This window comes from Lasioglossum baleicum, chromosome 4, assembly GCF_051020765.1.
Source record: "Lasioglossum baleicum chromosome 4, iyLasBale1, whole genome shotgun sequence".
Taxonomy (NCBI): Eukaryota; Metazoa; Arthropoda; class Insecta; order Hymenoptera; family Halictidae; genus Lasioglossum; species Lasioglossum baleicum.
The window spans coordinates 9,027,689-9,051,821 of record NC_134932.1 but is presented as its reverse complement, the minus strand read 5'-3'; the positions used below and the strand labels follow the sequence as shown (position 1 = coordinate 9,051,821).

At 49.4% G+C, this 24,133-nt stretch overlaps 1 protein-coding gene across 4 annotated transcripts; it reads right to left on the bottom strand.

Annotated features, from left to right (window-relative positions):
- Window positions 1-42: 42 nt before the first annotated feature.
- On the bottom strand, window positions 43-23,742 carry Nuak1 (Nuak family kinase 1). Of its 4 annotated transcripts, none has more exons than XM_076422648.1 (13): window positions 23,456-23,742; window positions 17,008-17,121; window positions 16,575-16,774; window positions 16,033-16,503; window positions 14,784-15,306; window positions 13,595-14,678; window positions 13,149-13,523; window positions 12,606-13,027; window positions 12,227-12,523; window positions 12,063-12,098; window positions 11,574-11,743; window positions 838-5,119; window positions 43-281 (listed from the first exon to the last, which is right to left on the bottom strand). In XM_076422648.1, exons 2-13 carry the CDS (start codon window positions 17,103-17,105, stop codon window positions 137-139), a joined length of 8,103 nt encoding a protein of 2,700 aa, XP_076278763.1. In that variant the 5' UTR covers window positions 17,106-17,121; window positions 23,456-23,742; the 3' UTR covers window positions 43-136. The 4 variants fall into 4 exon arrangements, with proteins under 4 accessions (XP_076278763.1, XP_076278762.1, XP_076278764.1 ...); XM_076422647.1 differs by having other exon boundaries at window positions 23,451-23,741; XM_076422649.1 differs by lacking the exon at window positions 12,063-12,098 and having other exon boundaries at window positions 23,451-23,741.
- Between the last annotated feature and the right edge of the window lie 391 nt (window positions 23,743-24,133).

Genomic DNA, 24,133 nt, shown 5'->3' with positions numbered 1-24,133 from the left:
CCGAGCTAGCGGTATCAGTCTCGAACGGAGAGTATAACTGGATTCGTTTTTCGTTTTTCGTTTCGTCAACAAACGTTCTCTAGATTGGAATCTAGAATTTTCGATCGCGCGTTTATGGGATCGTTGTGCCTGTGAATTAGCTGCGATCGCTGCCACCGGCAGCACGGCTGATCGTCGGTTCGGCGAAGATGGGCGGAAGGTGGCCGGCTTCGTTCTGTCGGTCGCTGGTGCTGGCACTCGCGCTGATGCTCACGCTGGCGCTCGTGCTCCCGCTTCTACTTCTGGAAATCGGAGAAGACGCGTTACAAATCGACACGGGACACTCGCTGCCTCCTAGAAGTTAGCCCCCCACTCGTTCAATTAAATTACTTCAACAGTTGTGCCGAGTTGTGCTAAGTTTGTGCTACATTGTGCTCGAATGTTAAAACTATAATATAAAAAGTAAGACGAAAGATTGAGGAAAACGGTTTTCTGAATTTTAACCATTTGCACCCGGAGCTATTTTATCTGGAAAAAATTAAACATTTCTTCCGATCTAGAATATTTCCATCCCCCATGATTTTTGAAATTTAATGGATATGAAATTGGTATAATATCTCGTACAATAGCTAAATGTTTAGTAATTGATAAGATACCGATATATTTAATAATGTAAATAATATTTTGAATAAAATGGTACAGCAATCTTTAGTGGTGCCTCTCAGAGGGGACAACCGAGTGCAAAGGGTTAATATTCGAGCACAATGTAGCACTTTAGCGCAACTGTTGAAATGATTCAGTTTAACAAGTGGGGGGGGGCTAACTTCTAGGAGGCACGCTCGTTTGATTCGAAGGTACCTTGCCCGCTCGACGAATCGCTCCTCTTCCTGTTCGCGCTGCGCGGCAAGGTCCGCGCCATTCGAGTTCTCCTCGTAGGGCTTGCGCTTCGAGCCGCTACCGTTATAGAAGCCGTTCTCGCATCTGCTCGGATACTCGCTGGAGATCGGGGACTTTCTGATCTGCAAGAAATCGGTAGAACCGACGGTAGGAGCCAACAGCTCCTCGTAATACTCGACGGTCTTTGGTTCTTTTGCGGAGCTCCCGTACTTTCTCGGCAGAGTGGACGACGAGCCGAAGTGGCTCTCGACCGCGGACTCGGCCAGCAATCCGGAGTACGGACTCCGGTAGCTCGCGAGATCCGAGTCGACGGAAAAGTCCGCGCTGTGATACCTCGTTCGGGAAGTGGACAAATCGAACGTTGGCGATCTAATGTATCTTCTGAGCGGGTCGTACGAGGAGGATAGAGGAGGCAGTTGCTCGATCGACGATCTAGACTCAACGATGTACGGGGAGGAGGCGACCGACGCATCCGAATATCTCGCCCTCTCGAGGGACCGGTTTCGCGAGCCGATCGCGTCATCGGCATACAAGTCGAAGCTTCTGGTTCGATGATATTGATCCCCTTGCCTTGTCTTACCGATCGCGGCGAGGCCATAGCTAGACCCGGTGCCGTACTTGTTACGATCTCGATGCTCCCTGTGCCCGCTGAAGCTGTATTTTCGCGGCAGCGACGCGGAGATCGTGGACAACCCGAGGCCCGGCGGTGGAGCCGTCAGTGACGGTCTTCTTCTGTCGTTGAACCTCGAGTAGAAGCTCCGTCGACGGATTCGATCGATCACCGATTCAGCCGCCGAGCTATCTGAGGGCCTCGAGTACAAAGGATGCGACGGGGATGTCGGCGAGCGAAGGTCCTGCCGAGCATGGTTCAGCTCCGTCGAACTGACCGACCACGAGTCGAAACTGTCCGGCTCGTCGACCGGCGAGAACGGGTCGTTCGGGAAATCCGTCGGCGATTCCTTCCAGGGTTGTTTGATCGTCGGCGTCGCTCGATCTTCCGGAGAAACCAGCTGTTCGCTCGCCGACGGAACCGACGATTCCATCCGGATCGCCTCAGCTACGATCTCCTCGTCCTCGTCCTTCTTCATGACTGGTGGCGTCACTTTCCGCTGTTGCACCTTCTCGTTTTCAGCCTCAACGTGACTCTCGATCACCTTCGCGCACTCGGTCACCTCTCTCTTCAACTCCGCGACGTCTTTGGCGCGCAGTGGCTTGTCGATCACGATCTTGTTGCCGGTGATGCTGGCGCGGTGTGTCACCTTTGACAGACATTCGATCAGCTTGTCGTCGCTCGTCTTCGGAGAATCGCCGACAGAAACCATCGGCGACTCGGACTTCGGCGAATCCCTCTTCGGCGTGGTGTTCCGGAACGAGTGTTGTGGTATTTTCGACAAGTCCAGCTTCAAGTTGGTCCTGTTTGCGCGCTGAGATTCTTGCGGTTTCGATTGACCGTTGTTCGCCTTCGGTTCCGAGACGAAGATCGGCTTCCCGACGGATTTCTCTTGCGGATCAGTTTTCGACGAGGGCTTCGCGTCAGCGACGCTGGACCGCGTCGAAGACTTCCCGTTCGTTTGTGATTCGACGCCGTTCTCCTTCGATTTCCCGGGAACTTTCACGACGGATTCCGAGCTTGGAGCGGCTTCCGCTGCCCCGACCAGCTTCTTCTTCATTCGTGGTTTCCCGGTTTTTCCAGTGTCGTCCGGTTTCTCGTCGGAGCCGTCGGAGGACGCTTTCTTCACGAACTTCTTCACTGTTCGCGTCGTCTTTTTCTTCTTGATCCCGTCGACGTCGTTGCCCTCTCCAGTTTCGCCCGCCTTGGTAGCCTTCTTGACAGGCTTCTTGTCAGTGTCGTCGCGCTTGGTCGATTCGCTGGTCGACGATCCGGTCTCCGCGAGCGATCTATTCTTCCTTGTCTTGAGTACCTTTTTCTCAACGGTACCGCCGCTGCCGTTCGCAGGTTCTTCCTTCTTCTCAGCGGATTCCTCCGTCGGCCGTTTCGCCTCTCCGTTCGACTTCTCTGTCGATTCTCTGTCGGTCGATTTAGCTGCCGCGGCCTTGCCCGTCTCCTTCTCGCTGGATGCTCTTCTCTCTTTGGCGATCGGAGGCTTTTCCTTCGGCGGAGACCGCTTCGGCGACTCGAGCCCGGGTTTCTTCCCTTCACCGACGAATTTCTTCGTCGACTTGGACTCGTTCTTGACGGACAGTTTCGTCGGTATCCTGCTGCCGTTGGCGCCGTTCGCGCTAGAATACGCGTCCTCGCCGGGAACCGCGACTTCGCTCTTCGCGGATTTCGGCGGGCTCTTCTTCAGCCTACCTAGGATCGTGTTCTGCGTACGGCTGCCTATCGTGTTCGACGTCTGTTTCGCGTCCGCGCTTCTGAACAATCCCAGCACGGACGAAACCTTGCTCTTCGAGGCAGTCCGACCAACTGGCTTGCTCGACGCGGTCAAATCCTCCACGCTGACGGCCTTCTGAAGAGTCCCAGGCTCGGCGTCTGATCGAATATCTCCGGGCGGAGCGGAACGTTCTCGCGATTCGCTCGTGACTCCGCCGTTCGCGACGGGTTTCGTTGGGTTTGCAGTCGTGGACGGAGCCACGGTCGTTTCCTCGTTCGATCGAAGTCTCTCGAGCTTCTTCTCCAGCGAGTGCAAGAAGCTATTCCGCGAACCATGCCTCTCAACCTTTTTCGCGTCGTCTTGTTCGACGATCGTCGTCGTCCCCGGTGACGCATCCTTTTCCCGTTGCTCCTCCGATGGATCTTTCGGCTGGCTGTCCTTCCTCAGAGCATTTATCTCGTTCTTCAGCTCCTTCTCCCGCTTCTCCTGCTCGACGCCGCTCGCCTCTTGCGCTCTGCTCTCGCCCTTCCGTTTCATGAAGCGAGATTTGCGCCTCTCGTTCTCAGCCGCCTTACGCTCCTCCTTCTCCTTAGCATACTTGCTCTCCTCTCTGGGCGTGTCGAAGAAGTCGGGCCGCAGGAATCGCGATATCCTGTGCTGCTTCGACTTCTGCGGCTTCTCCTTCTCCCTCTCGGCGTCCTTGTCCTTCTGCTTCGAGTCGCTCGAGCCGGAGGGCTTGAAGAACTTGCTCAAGATGGACTTCTCCGGGGTAAGCGGCCGCGCAGTGACGCTGCCCAGGTCCCGCGTGTCCGCGAACGATTTGCGACGATCCACCGTGCCGATCGGGTCTCTGGTCAACGAGCCGGACCTGAACCGCAGGCTCGGTATGCAGCTGCGCCGTTTCCCTATCGCCGAGGATGATCCTGTCGTCTCGCCGATCGAGATCAATGACTGCTTCTCACACTTATTAGTGTCTCTGTAACTCGAGCACAGGTTCGGATCGAATCGGTTCGACCCCAGGTTCCTCAGCTTAGACTCTTTGATCAGATTCTCTGCAGCGAGCAGCCTGTTCTCAAAGCTCCTCGACTGGTCCGACTTACCGGCGTACGAGAACCTGGAGTAGTCTAACGCGTTCGAAGATGACTCGGTGGTCGGCGAGGTGTCGTACGATTTGGTGGACACGCTGGACGTCGCGTCCGGTACTTCTGAGACGGAACCGTTGTCGGTAGCGTAGCTACTTTCCAGCTGGTCGGCCTCGGATCTACACGGTAGGCTGAATCCCTCGTCGATGGCCGTTTCTTCTTGGATCTTGTCGGTTCTGTACGAGTGGAAGTTCTCTCTGCGATGTTTACCGGCCGCGGTTGGGTTCTCCTTGTATTTTCTGACAGCAGGCTTCGAGAACGGCACGGTAGACATGCGCAGGTCGCGATCGCGTCCAATGGCCTCGTCGACGTCGTAGTCGTAGTCGTAGCTGTAATAGTCGTCGTCGAATAGACTGACGCTTCGCCTTGGTATCGGTGATGCGCGGTACGATGCGTCTCTTCCAGTGCTCGTCGATTCCAATAAACTGTTCGATCTGCGTACGGCTGTGTTGGTCGATGGACGATGCTCCTTGTACTCGGTTCGATCGGAAACAGTGTCGATCTCGGTCGTAGGCGAGCTCGTGGGCTCGATCGTGGCCTCGACCGGCGCCTCGATCGAACGTCGGTACCTTTTCTCGTAAGGCAACGGTCGTCTGGTTTGCTCGATGAACGATCTGCTAAGCCGCTTCGCCAAACTCGGCGTAAACCCATGCTCCAAGCCGGGTTCCATCGATTCCAACGATTCTCGCTTGTCTTTGGTGACTCGCGCCGCCGGCGTCGTCGTCGCCATCGGCTCCGATTCCGCGTCTTCGCGCTCTACTCTATCTGGAAAAAGAGTGAGATAACGTCTACGCAAATTCCACACATTCCGCGAGAAGTGGTCTGGTTTCGATCGGGACGGGTTGTTTGCGGGTTGCTGGTGGTCGTATTCGGGATGATGCAACCGGACAAAATACTCTCCTTCTCCTCTCGGTATTTACACTCCTTTATTTCTGGATACATGTAACGCGTTGCCTTCTCTTATATAAAATCTCTCGGAAAATTAATAAATAAACTCGACACCACCGTATTCGTTCCTCTCGGTACGGCGGTTTGTTCGCGCGCTACTGCTCGCACGAGATCGCTAGCTTTTGTCGCGACGCCCGACACACCTTTTCCTCGTTAGCACCGTGCTCGGCCGACGAAGAGATTCTCGTAACGCGGGGGACGCCACCACCGCATAAATAGTCGAGACCTACAAAATAGTCGTGTTGCTTTGGCAATCGGTGGAGACGACCGAGCGCGCGCATTGTCGACTCGAGCAAGAGGCAAGAGTCGCCTGAAACGCGAGAAGGAAGTAGAAGAAACGAGTAGAAGAGAAGCGTCGCCGGTACGTCGCGACGTCTGGCACAAAACGGGATTCAGAACGATCGTTCAGCTCCTCCTGCTCCTGATGCTGCTGCTGTTGATGCTGCTCGCTGTTAGCTGCTATCGCTGTCGCTGTCGCGAAAGCGTCCTACCTCTCTTTCTTTCGAAGTCTATCTAAATACGAGTACATCGACGAAGAGTGAACGGGACATACACGCATACACACAAACATACGTACATACGCGGCGTATACGTGGTCCGTCCGTAAAGTATCCGACCTTTGCTTATACCTTCGTTCCTAAGTGGACTAACGCGGATTGCGCATGATTATATTAGAGGCGACCTTGTAATAACTGGCCTGCCTATGCAACAAGTTTTGTAAGCATCGAGTCAAGTGAGCGTCGCGTATTACAATGACCGAACGTGTGGAACAACGGATATGCATTCAATTTTGCCAGAAACTTGGCCGTTCTTGTTCGGAAACTCCTTGTGACTTCTGCTTGTTACCCATAATGAAAAAAACCACTCAAAGGACAAAGATTCGCGGACGTAGAAATAAAACAGAATACGACGAGGCATTATTCCCTATCCCTAAAGATGATTTTAAGGAGTGTTTCCCTTAGAGTGGGAGGATCGCTGGAAGAAAGTTGTGGCTTCTAACGGACAATACTTTGAAAGGGACACCATCGATATTAACCAGGAATGATACTTTTACCCGCTACAGCACAAAGGTCGGATACTTTCCGGACAGACCACGTATACTCGTGTTCGTCTAGCGATGCGACAAATCGTCGAGTGCGTGGATTCGCATTCTCGGCGAACGAACGCATGCAGCGAGATAAAGGTTTTCCGTATGCGTACGAGAAAATTGTTACGCCTCGTACAGACCTGAACATTTCGCCGAACTTGCGCCGAACGGCGAACGTTACACAAAAATTATTCCTATCTACTGATAATTATCGTTATAGTAGTAAACTAGTCCCCGTCATAACATTTCTAAAGATTCAAGTCATTTAGTCTTGAAACAGACTCGTTTCTAGTACTGCAAGCGTGCGGGATGCGCCTTCTCGTTTCTCAATAATGCAAAGATGGGGTCTTTCAGTAGTCAAAAGCACTAGATAAAAGATCAATCTCGGTCGGAATCGCCCTCAAAAGTCCTATTTTTACATTTACGAGGCGCAATTTGCATTATTCGGAAGCATAAAGCTGCGACAGCCACCTACTGTAGAATAATGCAAATTATGCCTCATAAATAGACTGCGGCTGCATTTTCCAATTTTTGTAGATAAATTCTAAGAAAGTGGAATGAAACAAAATTCTATTTTTAATGGAAACAGTCTTTGTAGATCCAAAACAAATAATATTGTACAAAATTCTGTCGAATTTGATATTCTATCCTTTTTCGAAGATTTTCATAAGCCCATAAATGCAAAAACCGTATCTTTGCATTATCGAGAAATAAGAAGGCGCATCCGGCAACCTTGCAATAATGGAAATGAGAGTCTACCCCCGTAAGACGTCTTATTTCGTCCAATTTAAGTCGTAAGACGTTCAAATCTACAATTAAGACGTCGTGTACTATCTGCGTCGATTTTCCGTTCCGTTCGTCGTTCGGCGCAATGTTCAAGTCTGTACGAAGCTTTATAGATTTCGTTCAATGAGTCGAACGATAATGGTGCTCGCGGCGCAGTCGACCGCGGAGGCTCGCTTCCCGCTCGAACAGACATTGAAGGAACGAAAACGATTTCTCTCTTCGAAAAGTCGGTGGATCGATATCTCAATCGAAAAATTAGCCTCCGCGCTCGGCGCGTCCGCGAGGATTACATACGTCAAGATACGGACAAGTCGCGTGTTGGCTCTCGGAACAACCGCGACGCGAATCGAAAGTAATGCAGTGTACAATATTAAATACAATATAGTAGCATTATCAAAGCATGCTGAGACAACGTGAAGTAATAAAACGCTGTTATTTAAACTCTTGAAAACACAACAAATATCAGCCATCTCAAACAAGGGTTAGCTCCTTCGCCTTGCGGTATACATCGATCTGTCGAGATACCATCTCTCAACGAGTGTAAAAATCTCTTTTGTTATGCAACGGTTTCTTTTATTTTTTTGTTTTCTTCTTTTTCTTTTTCTGTTTTTTTTTTCTTCAAGTATATCTTTTAGAAACGCGACGCCGACGACGACGATAAACATCGGGTTCGGACGCGACCAGATCGCCGTCCTCCTTCGGTTCTACTCTAAGTAACTGTCGCGGATTTCCGTTTCGCGGTTTCGAGTCGAGCGAAATAGTTCACGCGAGGATGGGGAAGTTTGTCGATGAAACGCGAACGCTGTTTCTCGCGGAAATCAACGATCCGAGTCGCGTGAACGGAATCGACTCGAACAAGTTTCCAGCTCGATTCGACGGAGCTTCTCTCGTCTCGACGAGTTTGCCAATGTTCGGTGTTCGGTATCCGACCCGCGATATCGAGTGTCTGTTGTCGCGAGCTCCGCGTCCGCACTTGTGGATCCGGCGAATCGCGCGTGACGCCTGTATTTTGTAACTTCGTCGAACGTGACACCAACCGATCGACGTGGTTGCGACCAATGCGACGGGAATCGAGTGTCGCGTTCGCTTGATAGAAAGTGTAGAATAGTACCTAACTTGGTTTGTCTACTGGGGATTACCGTCTGCCCGCCTACGGAGAGTCACTCGCACGGTCGCTGCAACAACCGTCAGAAAAGACCGTCAATTATACACGTGCTACAAAACGGATTCCACCGGGATCTCACTTTCCAGAATATATTTGCAAACGATTTTGGGCTTTCACTGCCCGGGACCATGCAGTTCTCGCCGTTCAAGATCTCGGACGCGAGCTTGTACATTTGTTCTGGTTGTTTTCTCAACGTTCGCGGGACACTCGGAAAATATTGGCTTGGCAAGAAAGTAATCTCGGTACCTTAAGGTGAAATAAAACCGAATTCTTTTAATCCCAACTTGGGAGGCGCCGCAATCACCATCAAAAGTCCTATTTTTACGTTTACGAGGCGTCATTTGCATTATTCGGAAGCAGAAAGCTATTTGCATAAAGCTGTGGCAGCTACATGCTGCCGAATAATGCAAATTATAGCTCGTAAACGTAAAAACTTTTGAGGGCGATCGCGGCCTAGATTGATCTTTTATCTAACGCTTTTGACTGCTGTAAAATCCCATCTTTGCATTATCCCAGAAACGAGTTCACTTCGTCTAGAAACATTGCGTAAGATGAACAGAGTCTAATCGATTACTGATTGATTAGACATTTATTTCGAAAAGACAAACACCTATTTTTACGTTTACGAGGTGTAATTTGCATTATTCGGCAGCATGTAACTGTCGTAGCTTTATGCTTCCGAATAATACAAATTACGACTGTTGAGGGCGATTGCAGCCTAGATTGATCTTTTATCTAGCATTTTTGACTTGTGGAAACCCCCATCTCTGCATTGAGAAATGAGAAGGCGCATCCTTCACCCTTGCAATCCTAGAACCGAGTCTACCCCCTTAAAATACCGAAATTACTTTCTTGCCAAGCCAATAATTCGAAAGCGATCCGATTGATACGGAAAAGCCTGAACGGCGAGAACTACATTTATTGAAAGACAGTCCGCACCAAACCAACGGACAAAACTGCGAACGAAACGCGCGAACTATCGGCGGTGCGGAACGCAAAATATAATCCGTGAAAGCATCGATCGCCGGTGGCAAACAGTTTGAATTCCTTTGATCGCTGATTGAAGAGTCGACGATAGACGTGAAGTAGATGCATGAATGTTCTTGATTCAAGATGGATTCTGTCTGTTGGATAGCATAGAACCGAAATTTCCTCGTGCGCGTACATGGATACGTGCGCAGTCATGCGAGAAACTTTAGTACGATACATGTACACTTGATCAATTACAAAAGACGAATGAATTAACGGCTGCTCGTTCGTGTTAATAGGATCATAATAATGTGTATAAATATATAGTGTCTGTACATATGTATATAATTATTGTATATGTATGTGAAATATATATTACGTATAGAAAAGTCAACAGCAACATTGCAACTCGCTACTGCAGCGTATTATTATATACCTTGTATTATATTACTTTTTTATTATTATTGTATATATATATTACGAGGTTCTATGTCAGGCAAAGTGTGAGTTACGTCTGTGAGTAATTTTAATAGCGAAAAAAACCCTTGGCCGCGAAGGTGTCGCGACCGTACGCGAACCGTCGCGACGCCGATAATTCCGTTAGACTCGTGGACGCGCACGAGCACGGGATCGTAGTGGAAGTGCAGCGGGACATCACGGTTATTCGAATGAAAATTGTAAACGTACACAGCAGGCAGGTACCGTTTGCGAGGAACATCGTGCAAGACATGCGCTTCGAAGAGCTGACGATTCGCGCGTTCCTCCCACCGTCCCACCCTCTATCACGGAAACAAACACTAGAGAACGGAATAGAAGAGAAGAGAAGAGAAGAGTATATGGTATATGTACAGTAATCCCGCGATCTAAGCGTGACGGAGCTTCCCGATCTAATTGTAAGCCTGTTCGCCTACCCCTTCCACTGGGAGGCATACCCCGCGAGGGGCAAAGAAGCTCCAGCTGCCTCGGTCGCCGAGCAGTGTAAATATCGGTATGAACCATTACTAATCCAATTACAAAACTTCTTTATTTTTCATTATTTTCTATGGGACTTCGGCCGACATATTCGTGGCATTTTTCAGTGATATATTTACTTGTGTAATGAATAGACTACGGATGTTTATTAATTAATTTATTGAAGTGGAATAAAATAGAATCTTATTTTCCGTGATAGTAGACGTTTTAGATTTGAAATAAATTAAAATCGTACTACATTCTTCAGAATTTTATATTATAGCATTGTTTAAAAAATTTCAAAAGCTATAATTGCATAAAGTTCCGCAGTCTAGTAATGAACAACGAAAGTTTCGACTTCTGAAAGTTTGACATATGCTGTCCTTCGCGTCCAAAACTTTCATAGTTCGTTACACAAGTAAATATAATTGGAATAATATCATGTTCGGTATGTTTTGCATTAGAAAAATGCCACGAATGTGTTGGTTGAAGTCCCATAAAAAATCATGAAAAATGAAGAAGTTATGTTTACACTTCTCGGAGAACGAGCCTCTCGAGCTTCGCTGTCCGCTTCTACGTTCGGCGCGATCGACGCCGCCACAAAAAAATAGTATCCCTTCACGATCTCTGTCACAGCACAGAACCGAGAGTCCGCGTAGATCCGCGGGATTACTGTATAGCGAGTGGCACGCCGCGCCGATTTCGGCCGAGTCTAGACTGCCGAGAATTTACCGGAACGTCTACCCACCTGTGCCAAACATGAACCGTTTCAACTATTCTAAGTGGGGTTAGTAGAAAAAGTTGCAAAAACATGTTCAGGCAATCAAAAAGTCGGAAAAATACCACGTCGTCGACGATCGGAAAACACGGATGAAGAAGACGAGGAGGAAAAGGAAGATGAGGAAGGAGAGCCAGAAGTGACGAGAGGCGAAAAGGAGGAGAGAAAAACTAAAAGAGAAGAGGCAAATCGGTAAAAGTAAAGAAAAAAAGATGTGCTCTGTCTATCAACGACTCGACAACAGCTATAGGTACTAGGAGATGCATACCGAATACCATCCAGGATGTTCTCGAGCGTCTCGCGACTTTGCCTTGTCGGCGAGAAAGCACACGATCGAGGTTGGTTCGTTTTCGAGTCGAAGATCGTCTTCGGCAAAGTCGCGAGACGAACGAATCCCGGATAAAAAAAATGCCGACCTATGCGATTCGTTTGGCGAAAGCGCAAAGGGTCGACGACGACGACGACTATCATTGGTCGTTCGACGCGACACGGTTTCGCGTCGAGTACGCGGAACAATTTGTCGACACTCTCTTACCTCTTGGCAAGGTGTTGTTGCCGATATCGAAGACCGTCTCCCTCGTGGAAGCGCTGTTTGACCCGTGAGTAGTGCCGGGGCTGCTGGGGTTCGAGTCAACGGAATCTTTCCTCGAGAACGTGTCTCCATCACGGCTTAGCGAATGCCTGAACTGAGACTCCGTCAACCGCCTGTACTCGAAAAGAAAGCAAACTCGCGTGATTCGTCCGGTCGTCGGAAGGACACAGTCCGGGTGAGTCCGTGGCGAGAGACCCGGCTGGATTCCACGTCACGGATCTCGCTCGGTCTGGGGCTTTTGAAACGGGCATCGGCAACTGATAGAGGATGTTGTAGCGAACCGACGCGACGATGCGGTTTCGCGAACGCGAGGAAAGAAGCGCGCGGGATTGCCAGTACGCTCGGCGAATGAATCATAATGTGTTGCACTACCTTCTAAAATAATCGGGATACACTACATTGTTCTAAAGTTGTTGTAACAATTGGACTCACGTAGTCACGGTCCTCGTTTCGACATACGTCTGGTAGCTTGCGCAAACAAGCGTCGAATCGTTCCGATTAGACTTTGACAGAGAGCCGACTCGCGCGAGCTACTTTGTCAAGGTGCAGCGCGGCACGACGGCGCAAGAAACGAGACAAGAACGTTGACCAATTACCTCGATAACGGCTTATTCAGACCCCAGAACGTTTGCGACGTGTTTGGGCCCAATCTTCCGAAGAGCCGAGAGCTGGGGAACCCGGCGTTTCGGTTATCGTCCACGTTCAGTCTCTGCGTCAAGCTCCGTACTCTGGACAGCAATGTGGAGAACAGATTTTCCGCTGTTAGAAGCTCGAACCCGTCGTCGTCGTCGTCCTCGCCGGAAGACAAACTGTCCGCGTGTTCCGGAGGCTGCCTCGACGGCCGAGAGCTTCTCAGTCGATGCATATGCCTCTGCAGAAGATCCTCGCTGTCCCTGCAACGAGAAAGGAAAGTCGGCGTACTCTGAAGGTTCGTACTCGGAAAATCTCTGATTGTCCGATGTGTATTAAACCAACCTGTGTAACGTGGAGAACGGAGACTCGTCCTCGCTGGCATCCGACAACAGGGAGCTCATTCTTCGAGGCCTGGCGAACCTGGATCTGGACGCGTTGGTGCTCGCGCTCGCGCTCGTCGACGTGCCTGTTTTGCTTTCGGGTTCCACGCTGCCCGACCTGGGCGTCACGTATCCACCTCCTTCGACCGCAATAGGGATTATATATTCTCTGGGACTCTTCCTGATCGGCTCCGGACCAACGGTCGAGCCCAGAGCGCTGTCGGTGTCCGAGTCCGCGGTCGATTGACGGGACAACGATCCCGACCGCTGCGAGATCGATCTCTGCGACATCGGCGGCTTCGGTGCCGCGGATAGCGGCGTAGGCGGCGTCGGTGGCGTCGACGAGTGTTGCAACGATCGATCTCGCTCGGTATCCCCTTCCACCTGCAACCACACAGGAAGCCTTTTAAGTTCCAATACACTTGAACCGGACATACTGTATATAAATGATCGAGGCAAATTAAGTGGTTGCAGCATCGCTGAGCACCACAAGTCGACTACCAACCTGTATTGGTATTATCCTCTCCTTGGGCGTGGCAGTAGCCGAGGTTGCAGCGTGCCTAGTGTCCGGCTCGAGGCTGGCGCTTCGATGCGCCTGCGGAATAGCGGCCGCAACCGGGAACGCCACCTCGGACCTCTGGGTTCGCAACTTCTGAGGCTGGAACGCGTCAATCTTTGCTGCCACCTCGGACCTGAACGCCACCGGTTCTGACGACTTTGTTCCTGACAACGAGATCTCGGCTTTGCTCGTCTTCCGCGGCCTCGGCAGTGTCGCGCTCTTCAGGGTGATCTCCATCTTGCTGGACATCCTCGGCTCTTCCGGTTGCGCGTCGTCCATCTCCCGATCGGTCGTGGGCGTCGTTGCCGCGCCACCAGGCATCTGAAAACCAATGAAACACTAGAACGCGTGTACGCGAATAATCGCTGATCCAGCACGATCGTTACAGGTACCTGTTTGTCCGAGTTCGCCGACTGATCAAACGAAAAGTTGGTGTCGACGGGTGTGGAAACGGACACCGTGGCGGTCCTCAGATCATTCGTTCCCACGGGTATCTTTAGCGGAAGTTTCTTGGGCTCGTGGCCCGGAGGAGAAACCGGCGGAGATCCGTTCACTCTCCTCTGCACCGGAGGCTTCCCGATCGCGCCGGTTATTATATCGACGGCCCGTTTCTTGGCGTCGTCCTTCTTCTTATCCTCTTCGCTTTCTTGTTGCTGCGGTTGCTGTTGCTGTTCCTCGTTTCGAGTCTCTCGAGATTGCTTCGCCTGTTCGACGGACTTGTCGGTCCTCTTTTCCGTGGGCACGTCGATGATCACCTTGGACGCGCTAGGCTTGGCCGGAGGCGGCGCGCCGATGGAAGACAGGCTGGCTTTCCTCTCGAACACACGCTTCGCTCCGCCCACGTTCACTCCGGGGATGAAGATCTTCTTCGGCTTCTCGGTCTCGGTGCTCGACGCCATTTGATTGAACTTCTCCGCGGTCTCGAAGATCTTCGAACGTCTCCTCTCGAACGTTCTTGGCGGTACGTCCCGAACCTCGGTGGACAGCTCTGAGTCAAGAGAGAGCGCCTTCTCTTTCAGCTTTTTGAACTCCCGTTGAGTCGCCTCCAAGCTGACAGAGTCGTGACCGACGAACGTTTCGTCGGCAGCCATCCTCGACTTGGACGTTTCCGATTTCGAGACCATTTTGGATCGGTCGTCGAGTGTCGTAGCAAGACTTTGTCCGCTTCCGACGGATTGACACCTCATCGCCACGTCCTCGGCGAGTTTCTCCTCGCGATCGTCCATGCTCGTTTTTGAAGCGTCGGCCATCGGAGCGTCAGCGACTGGTTCTTCTAGCTTCTGCGACGATGGCGTTGGTATCGGTGTCTTGCTGCGTTCTTTGCTGGGCGATCTCTCGTTGCATTCTTTGATCAGCTCCAAGGAACCGGTCGTCGCGTCGGGTCCGTTCGGATCGTCGCTCGGGGATACGATCACCACGGGGTCCACCTCCATCGCCTCCTCCGTGATTGCGTTTGGAATAGGGGCCGAATGATGCCTGTGCGGAACGAGAAGCTTTTTAAACAATCGATAGAGAGAAAGACTCACCTGGGGAAGGAACAGAACGATGTAGCAGCGAGAGGAAGAATGCGCGATTTATTACCTGGACCCGGATCTATAGTTTCTCGGTTCTCTCTCGTCGGTCCTCTCTTTTCTTCTGGATCGCTCTTTCCTCTTGACGCCGGCGGCGGTTGTCTCTTCCATCGACGGCGTGGTCTCCAGCTTTCTTTTCGCGTCTCCCGAAGAGACTTGCGCAGTTCTCGACTCGTCCTCCATCAGCAACATCTCCCTTATCCTCCTGTCGGAATCGTTTCGATCGAGCTCCATCAAGCTACCAACGGAATGGCACCTGGTAGGAACCAGGGTTTCGGAAGACACATTGTTGCCGACGTCACCGGCTCCTTGCCGGTCGTCGCCAACCACCAGTTTCTCCGCACTGGCCGACTGGGGCACCAGCGAGAGCAACAGATCGAGCCGTACCGGCGTCTGAGCCGCCAGCTCCTCCGCGATGTCCAGACAATTTTGATCGTAACCCTCGTTCACCCACCAGTGGGTGCATATCTTTTCTATGTCCGCTCGCTTCCCAGGAGCTACCGTCAGCATATCCTTGATCAGGGGAGAGGCAGCTGCAACCAAACAGCCCGTCACAGTCGAAAGCCAAACACAGACGGAAAGAGACGACGTACACGGTGTCCCGAAGAAGCAAGAACAACTAACGATCACCTTGAAATCTCGTTTAAAAAATTGTACAGGATGTTTGATTACAGGTAGGAGAAAATTTGAGGGATAACTACCTCCATGACAATATAAGATGAAAATGAAGTTTCGTTTTTTATTTACTAACAATTTAAGATTCTCCTAAAATCCTACAACCCGATCGACAGCGATGCACGCCACATGAGTACATATTTACTTATTACTAGACTGCAGATCTTTACGCATTTATGAAAAAATTGGTTGGGTGAAATATAAGATAGTAATAGATTAGAAAAATTTTCAAGAATATTGTAATGTTGTTTTTCACGTAACAAAGTCATTAAGGGATGAAATCAATTTGTATTTTATTCCTGCTTCCCACAAACAATGCAAAACATTTTTATTTTGCATAAAGATCCGCAGTCACGTGTACACCTCTGTTGGTCGGATTGCCGCATTCCAGGGATACTTTGAATTGCTCATAACTAGAAAACGAAGCCGAAATCGTAATTTTTTCATTCTTCATTTTCGTCTTGTATTGTCACGTAGAACCACCCCTTAAATTTTCGCCCGCCTATGATCGAACACCCTGTATATCTAGCCAATTCCGTTGAACCAGCGGTTAAAATGCTCCGACGAGAGGGAGAGAGACTCACGCGACGGTTTTTTCGGTTCGAAGTAGTCCGACTGCGAGATCTGTTTGACTAGCCGTTTAAAATTGGAGCCGTCGAATGGCATGGCACCGTAAACCAACGTGTAGAGAAGAACGCCCAAGCTCCAGCAGTCGACCTCTGGCCCGTGATAAGGGGTGCCCTTCACGATTTCCGGGCTGGCGTAGAGCGGACTGCCGCAGAACGTGTTCAACAACCTCTGCTCGTCGAACACGTTCGACAGCCCGAAGTCCGCTATCTTCGCGTTGCCCGCTTGATCCAACAATATGTTCTCCAACTTCAAGTCTCTATGGCAGATTTTGTGTTTGTGACAATAGAAAACAGCGGTGGCGATCTGTCGGAATATCCTGCGAGCCTCGTGCTCCGACAAAACTTTTCGCTCGCTCAGATAATCGTAGAGCTCGCCGCCTGCCGCGTACTCCATCACCAGTACCATCTTCTCTCTGTTCTCGAACACTGAAAATAGACAACAGCAAAAAACGAACAAACAGGTGTTTCCTTCTCTTTTTGTTCGACGATGAATTTACCTTCGTAAATGTGAATGATATTCGGATGTTGCACGCTCGACATTATTTGAATCTCCCTTCGTATCCTGATCAGGTCGGCCTCCGTTTCGATTTTGCATTTCTTGATGGTCTTGATCGCCACTTCTTGGCCGGTCTCTTTGTTTATGCCTAGCTGAACTTTACCGTAAGTACCTTGACCGAGCTTCTTGATGATGTCGAACCTGAATCAAAGAAAACAAACGGAACACGTTGGGGGTGCGATGCCTCGGACACACACACGTATTCGTCTACGCGGTCTACGTCGCGTCGGAAGAACGGGGAGAATAGCAGCGGCGGCAGCCGCTCATTTCGAATCGTCGAACCGAAACCATCGTATCGCATAGACGATCGCATAGATATTGCTCTTTCTCTCTCTCTCGCTCGCCGCTTCTCGATCTTGCGTCGGTCGACGTACCTCTGCTTCAACTTCCTTTTGTGATTGTGAAGACGCACCCCGCCCGTGCTCTCCATGCCTCCCATTATGTTGTGTATGCTCGCCTCGCCGACAACCATTTTGCCTTAGTTTCCTCTGAAAAGAAAACGAAAGTCTCGAATGTAGCATGAATGACTGGGGCCACCGAAATTCTATCGAAACTCATCGTTTCGTCGAAGGGGAAACGACCTCCCTTGAAAAACTGACTCCGTTTCGTCCCGTGCTTCGTCTTTTCGGCTTTAGCTTTTCATCGAGGGAGTCCTTCCTATCTAGCCGCATAGATATTTCATGGAGCATCGTCGGCACGGCGCGCGGCGCGACAGAAAGGGTCAACTCGGGCAGATCGTTAACGCGTAAGAAGTCTGTGTGTGACCCTTTGGTCGAAGGCTATCGGATGCTACCGGTTGATCTCGACCGCGCGGCCTTGCGACCTCGCGATCGCGAATAGTGCATCTTGGATCGTGGATCGTGGATAACGGCAGCGAAGGGGCACTGATATCGAGCTCGCGATCCGACGAGGAACGAAGGACGGAGAGGTGGAACGGGGAGTTTATTTTTGGTGCGAGACGTCGGTGTACCGTCGCTCCCGTCCATGGACGGCCCCGGGGTTGCTCGCCTCCTCGACGAAACGCTCGATGGAACCCAACCGAACCGAACCGAACCGAGTTTACGCCCGAATCGAGAGCAACCGTGGCTGGTAAGAAAAGAAACAGTCAAACGTTCATGATCAGAGAGAAGATTCAACGCGCGACAGATATCGAGGACCCAGCATTTCTGAAAGCAGAAAGAAATCGTTCGAACGGAACGCGTCGACCACACGAGCGAGACGATAGCTCGTCGGAGGCGGCTATTAATGCCCCGCAATATGGATGTAACGACCGGGCCGGTCGCCTGTTCGTTTTGGCATCCAGAGCCGGGTTTCCGGCCGCGGATGCGACTGCGGTATTTCGCTAAAGGGGTCAAAGAACGAGCGGAAAGCCCGAGGACTGCGTTCCCGCTTTGTGCGATAGATTTTCGAGGGAACGAGCGTAAGTGGAAACCAGGCGAACGGCCGTTTCTCCGGTGTCGTTGAGCATCGACCGAAAGAAGAAAGTGGACTCTTGGTAAACGCTTTCTTCTGGCGATCGACGAACCCACCGCCTCCGTATCGCGGACCGAGAACCGTTTCGGTTTCACAACGTCTCTCGTCTAGGCCTAGGCCGACGCTCTCGAATTATTTTTCGGAGTGAATTCCGACGAGCATGCCAAAACGCTACAATCCGATTTAAGCTTGCCTGTGGCACGACGCGACACAACGCGACAAGACCGGAGACAACAGCCTCGCAAAGAACCTTGCCAAATGTCGCGTCGCGTCGCTCTTCTGCCACGAACACTGTCGCGATCGTTTTCACCGATCGACGATGCGCTTGGCCTTGGAAAGGCCCACCTCCTTTCCCCGCAGCATATCCGTATCCGCAACGCGGTACCCATAATACCGAATCCCCGGTCGAACAGATACTTGGCTTCGCCGAAAAACTTCTTATCCCGGCGGACGCGATACGACGAAGAGAATGCTGAATCGCGAATCGGTTTTCGCCGCGTCCAAGTTGCGACGACGCTTCCGGGTTTTGGCGTTGGCGCGAGGCAGAGGCGAACCGAGATAGGTGGAGTTTGCCAATTTGCCTCGAAGCAAACTCGACTGTTACCGTCGAGCCAGCTTCGCAGGGTCTATTATCGCCAGCGTTTTAGCGCCACGGAACTCGCTGACATCGGACGCGTTGAATGCCGACAGAGAACGTGAGCATGATTTTGCCGAATATCACGCGATCGATCGTACGCCGATCCATGGGACTAGTTAGGATCAAATCGGATCGAAAGAAAACGGAACGAAGCGGAATGAAACGGAACACGTGCACGCGCTTGTACACCGTACGATCACCCTCTCGCTCCGCGGCTCGTTCCCGTTCTCGATACTCGATCGGTGCGTTTCGATATTTTTAGCGGACGCGTAGACCCGACCCAACGCGTGGGCAGACCAGGCTTCAGGGCTGATGTCCTAATGACTTCCATTTCCTCGCGCCCGCGTTACCGTCCCACGAGATTTCTCCGAATTCTCCTCTCCTCCATTCTTCTCTTTCCTTTCTCCGAGTCGAAGGACCGAGATTCACCGATCGATCCCTGCCGATCCTATCGGACCCTGTTGGGTCGTATAAAATCGCACGACAACGCCTCCTCCGTCGACGAACTAAACAATCTGGACGCGAGTGCTCCGAGGAGCGCGCAGTAGCCAGGTCAAGATAATTTTTACTCGGTATTTTTAGACCGTGTCCAAAATACTACTGTCAACGCGAAGTCCGAAAGAACGCGGGATACATTCAACTAGCCAATTAGAAGTACAGGTACGACGAAGCATCGGGAACAGGAATTACAAGCCCGCAGGATCCCGCGTTGTTTTGTAGCCCCGCATCGCTAACTTCATTAACTTCATTAATAATTCAAAAACGAAGCCTCAATTGTATACATATACACTACCGGCCAAAAGTTTGGAACCATAAATTCAGAGAAACAGAAGGTGTTTATGAGGACTGAATGCCTTTAGAACAACCAAGGAAGATTAACTTGTCCAAAAACTTACGAGCAGTATGTTTTCAAATTGGTTTTTCTTTAAAAAACAGCCTTTATTTTTAATAACAGCCTAGCATATTCACGGCATCCTGGGCAATTAGTTTTTCGAATGTTTCTAATTTCATATTTTTCCATGCTTCTTGTAGAAGTTGTCAAACTTGTTCCTTTAGAAAAGTGCATTCCGAGCATTGCCTTACTCTGGGTTTATGAATTATACAAGAGCATTATGGACATAAGAAAATGCTGAAATCGGTTTAGAAATATTATTAAACTAGTTGGTATTTGATATTATAACGATGGATCAAAATTTGAATCACATTTAAGTGATTCCAAACTTTTAGAATTAGACAGCGGATCGATAAATAAATCCATCTATCGAGAAGCACCGTGTTTCTCCGTCTACACCTTGCGAGGCTTACAATCCGAATACTTTCGTGGTATCGCATACACGATCCAAGACGAGAGAGCGGTACCGGAAGCGGGATTCCGCGTCTTTGTGTCTTGAAACGGACGACGAGGAAGTGATCTATTGGGTCGATGCATGGGATGGCGCCGTTTGGCAGCGTCCCTTCCAAAAATCTGCCAAGACAAATTTACTTTCGCGCGGTCGTATTATTAACGACGATCGACGTCGAACTCGCGTCGCGTTCTGTCGTTTGGACGCGAATTCGAGTGGAACATGATCCCGAATTTCAGGATTGCCATTCGTGAAAATTCCGGGAAATTCGAAGGGAACGGCTTGTATTGTTTTCGTTATCCTTGTTATCTCAAGGTAGCTTGTAGTAAATATCGAACCTAGATGATATCCATCTGGTTGACTGTCTAACACTGAACCTACCACTGCCGGTCAAATGACCAGTTCTATATTTGTCATTTCACAATTATTGGAATTATGAAGTTGCTTACGTGGAAATTGATTCGATAAATTTTAAGTAGAACATTTTAATCGCACTTAAAGATCGTCATTTAAAAATCACATCATAGAATTTATGTAGATTTTCTGTAATTTTTGTCCTAACATGCTCGGTTAGAAAAATGTGTATAATCATTTTACCACGCTTATATTAGCTTGCCGAGTTGTCGTTGTTGTTGTATGCGTCAAATCTTGTAATCGAAATTTAAAACACTTCCCGATGAGCTAGAGACTTGAAACTTTAAGCATACCTCAGAACTGGATGACAAAGCAATATTAAAAAAACAAATTAAAAAAGAAACTGTGCGTTCAGGAAACAAAAAATTTTAATATTAACCGTCACACCTCGTTGCGCCACACTCGGTAGTACGTGATCGCTTTCAGGGATTCCCACTCCGCGCGCCAGCGCTCCCTACTCCACTACGCGTTCTCACTCCGACTCATCCCCACTCCACTGACCCATTTCGCACCGAAGGAGCTCAGTCAGTGTGGTGTTCCGTTCATTCGATTCCATCTCGTCGTCTCTCGGAGTCATCCCCTCATTCTATCTCGCGTATTTCCACATCTTGCGTTTCTATATCTTCCTATTTCGTACCAGTATTCTTATATCTTGCGTTCCGTTTAAAAAAGACTAAAAGGTAGAAAATAAAAAAATATATAAAAGAAACTCATATTAAAATGCACTAAAAAGGAGAAAATCATTTTTTTAGACATTAGTGACTATAAATAAAAGCGTGGAGCGCCCACGAAGATTACGTCAATATACTTTAGCAGTCCACGCTTTTATTTATAGTCACTAATGTCTAAAAAAATTATTTTCTCCTTTTAATGCATTTTAATATAAACGTGGTTTTCAAAAAGCTTTTTTTATATATTCTCTTTTTATAACGTAATGTAGTGTTAACACTGAACCTACCGATCACTAGAACCGATCAAAATGTTTATATTTTGTGAAATTCTGATCACAATATGTGTTCGGCTAAAGACTATCCCGTTCATGTGATCTGAGAAACGGTTTTCGATCGCGTTGGACGCGCGTGGTACGCCCGTTGAACCCCGAAGGATGTCGGAGAGCCATCGACGTCCTCCGCGACAACTTCTATGGTATCTCGTGATTCACGCGTTATTATTAAAACCCGCATTATTCGTCCGAGCGACCCGCGTTGCATATATGAATGAACTTCTATGCGCGGAGCGCGGGTGATTGTACGCGTGGATCGCGATTTCTCGCGACAAAAGTTTGAGTCACGAGGAATTAATAGCCTACGTTCGGTGGATATCGTTGGTGTTCGCGTTCGCGTTCGTATTCGTGTTCGCATCCGCGAGCATCCGGACATCTGTGCTATTTCGGCCGGGGAAATGTTTCGCGGTGTTACGTTCAACGCGCTACAAACGGAAACGAAAAAACAGAGACCCCGCCGCATCGGCGATGATTATCAACGTTCGCGGGTACCGATGTCGCAACACGATTTCGAAACGCGCCAATATCCACGTTCGCGTGTGTTGCTCTCGGAATCGAGAAAACGAAACTCATGGAAAACGCTTTCACGCTTTCGACCTCGCGAAATATTACATCGCGCGCGGCACTCTCCTATACCGCGGATACGATCAGAGACAAGACCTTGGCGGCTATCGGTAATTACCGGTGCGCCAAATATGTACACGATGTTCCACGACCGTACCTACATGAAAATGGAATTCTCACGTAGAAATGGTTTTCCAAGCTCGATGTGCTTCCATCGATCTCTCGCACGACCAAACAAGGAAACTCTAATTTCTAATAACTAGACAGCGGATCTTCATGCTTATAAATTTCCACCTGAATTGCAACAAGCTGGAGTGAAATAGAAATTTATTTTCTTCCTTAAATATCCGATATATATATATAACTGGTACCTTTAGCCTACTGTACCACAATAAATGAATATATCTATAGCTAAATTGCGAGGGCAACGATGACGCGAGAGATCATCGTCGCGACGCGATATCTGATCGATCGATCACCAAATGGGCCGATGGACTTAGATCGTTTCCACGAGGAGCTCGTTGGCAACGGTGGCCGAGCGATGCCCCAGCGTAAATATTACCGGTAAACCTGGGACAACGACGACGGTGAAAATCAGCGAAAGGAAAAATGGAAAAGAGCAAGTGATATGCGGCGGAAATGGAAAATTGATCGATACTTCGAGGAATGGTCTGATCAATTGGGTTAGAGAAATTCTGTGTCGGAGTGTGCGTAACCGTACAGACACTTCTATTCAAATGCATTGAAGAATAATTTGTCTGGTCGGATACGTTCCGTGTCTGTGCGGATAGTATAAAGTATAAAGCGACCTTAGAGCGTATCGCGTATCGGTGCACCGTTTGCAACTGAACCGCGTACCACGGTATGTAGGTTTCTATCGATAAAAATAGCTTTCTGATATTTCGAAGGGATCTTTCGGGACATCTGCTAATTGTCTCGAGTGGTGTCGTCGAAGATACCAGCGAATATGCTTCGAACACGAGCAAATAAGGCTTCCCGGAGTTAAGGGGTTGTCCGAGGACGGTGCGAAAGGGTTTGGATACGGGTTCGGGGGTTCCGATTCGGATCTGTTCGTTTCGGTTCGGCTCGAATGGAAGCGGAACAGAACGGAACGGAACGCGACGAAACCATACGAGACCGGACAAAATATTTTGCGAAAAACTTGTTTCTCGGTCTCTTGCTCGCTTGTTCTTGAGCAATCGAAACCGCCCACGAAATAAAATCGTACGGCGCCTCCGCTGACTTGTTCGGAGTAGAGGTCCGTTCTCGGAACTTTACCTAGTCGATACCACGAACCAAGTCGAACTCGAGTCGAGTTAAGTCGACACTCTCTCAATGAGAATCGACGCTCGGATTGAATCTAAAAATAGCGAGAATTTGTACCTTACGGTGAACTCTGGAGCGAAATTATCCTCTTTTTGCGGCTGCTACCCGCTCCTATCCCGGGGATAAACTATAGAGGGAACCAACCACTATTTACACTGTTATCGTAGTCTTTGGTCTGGACCCGGTCGCTAAGTCTTTCTAACGTTCGAACTTTTCTGAGAGATCGCGAGCCTTCTTCGTTTCCACTTCATTTTACCAGACATTTTTCGCGCGACGATACGGCACACGTCTCATGCGATGCCACCATCTTTATTTACTAATTTTGGACTTGAACGATGAGAACGGGGAACGAATAGATGGTAAACCGACTGTAGCGACATCTTTCGACGTCACGAGATTGTGCACGAGGCATGAAAGAAGATACAGATAGAGAGAATATAGATTTAGTGAAGATCACAGAGCCATAGACCATACACTTGATAAAATGAAGCGGGTTCTGATCCGTGCTAAGCCATTGAAACTGAACAGGAGGAGGCATTCTCATTTCCTCTCTGCTGGAAATTTAAATTCACCCACATTCAGACGCATACGCATTGGATATTGTTCATCTAAAATTTAAGAGGCATGAAAGTAGACCAATTATCACTGCGGGCACCTCAGCGACATAACGTGGAACTTACAGAGATAACAGTATCTCGTCGGTGCTTACAGTGATCTGAAATACAACATCACTAAAAGTT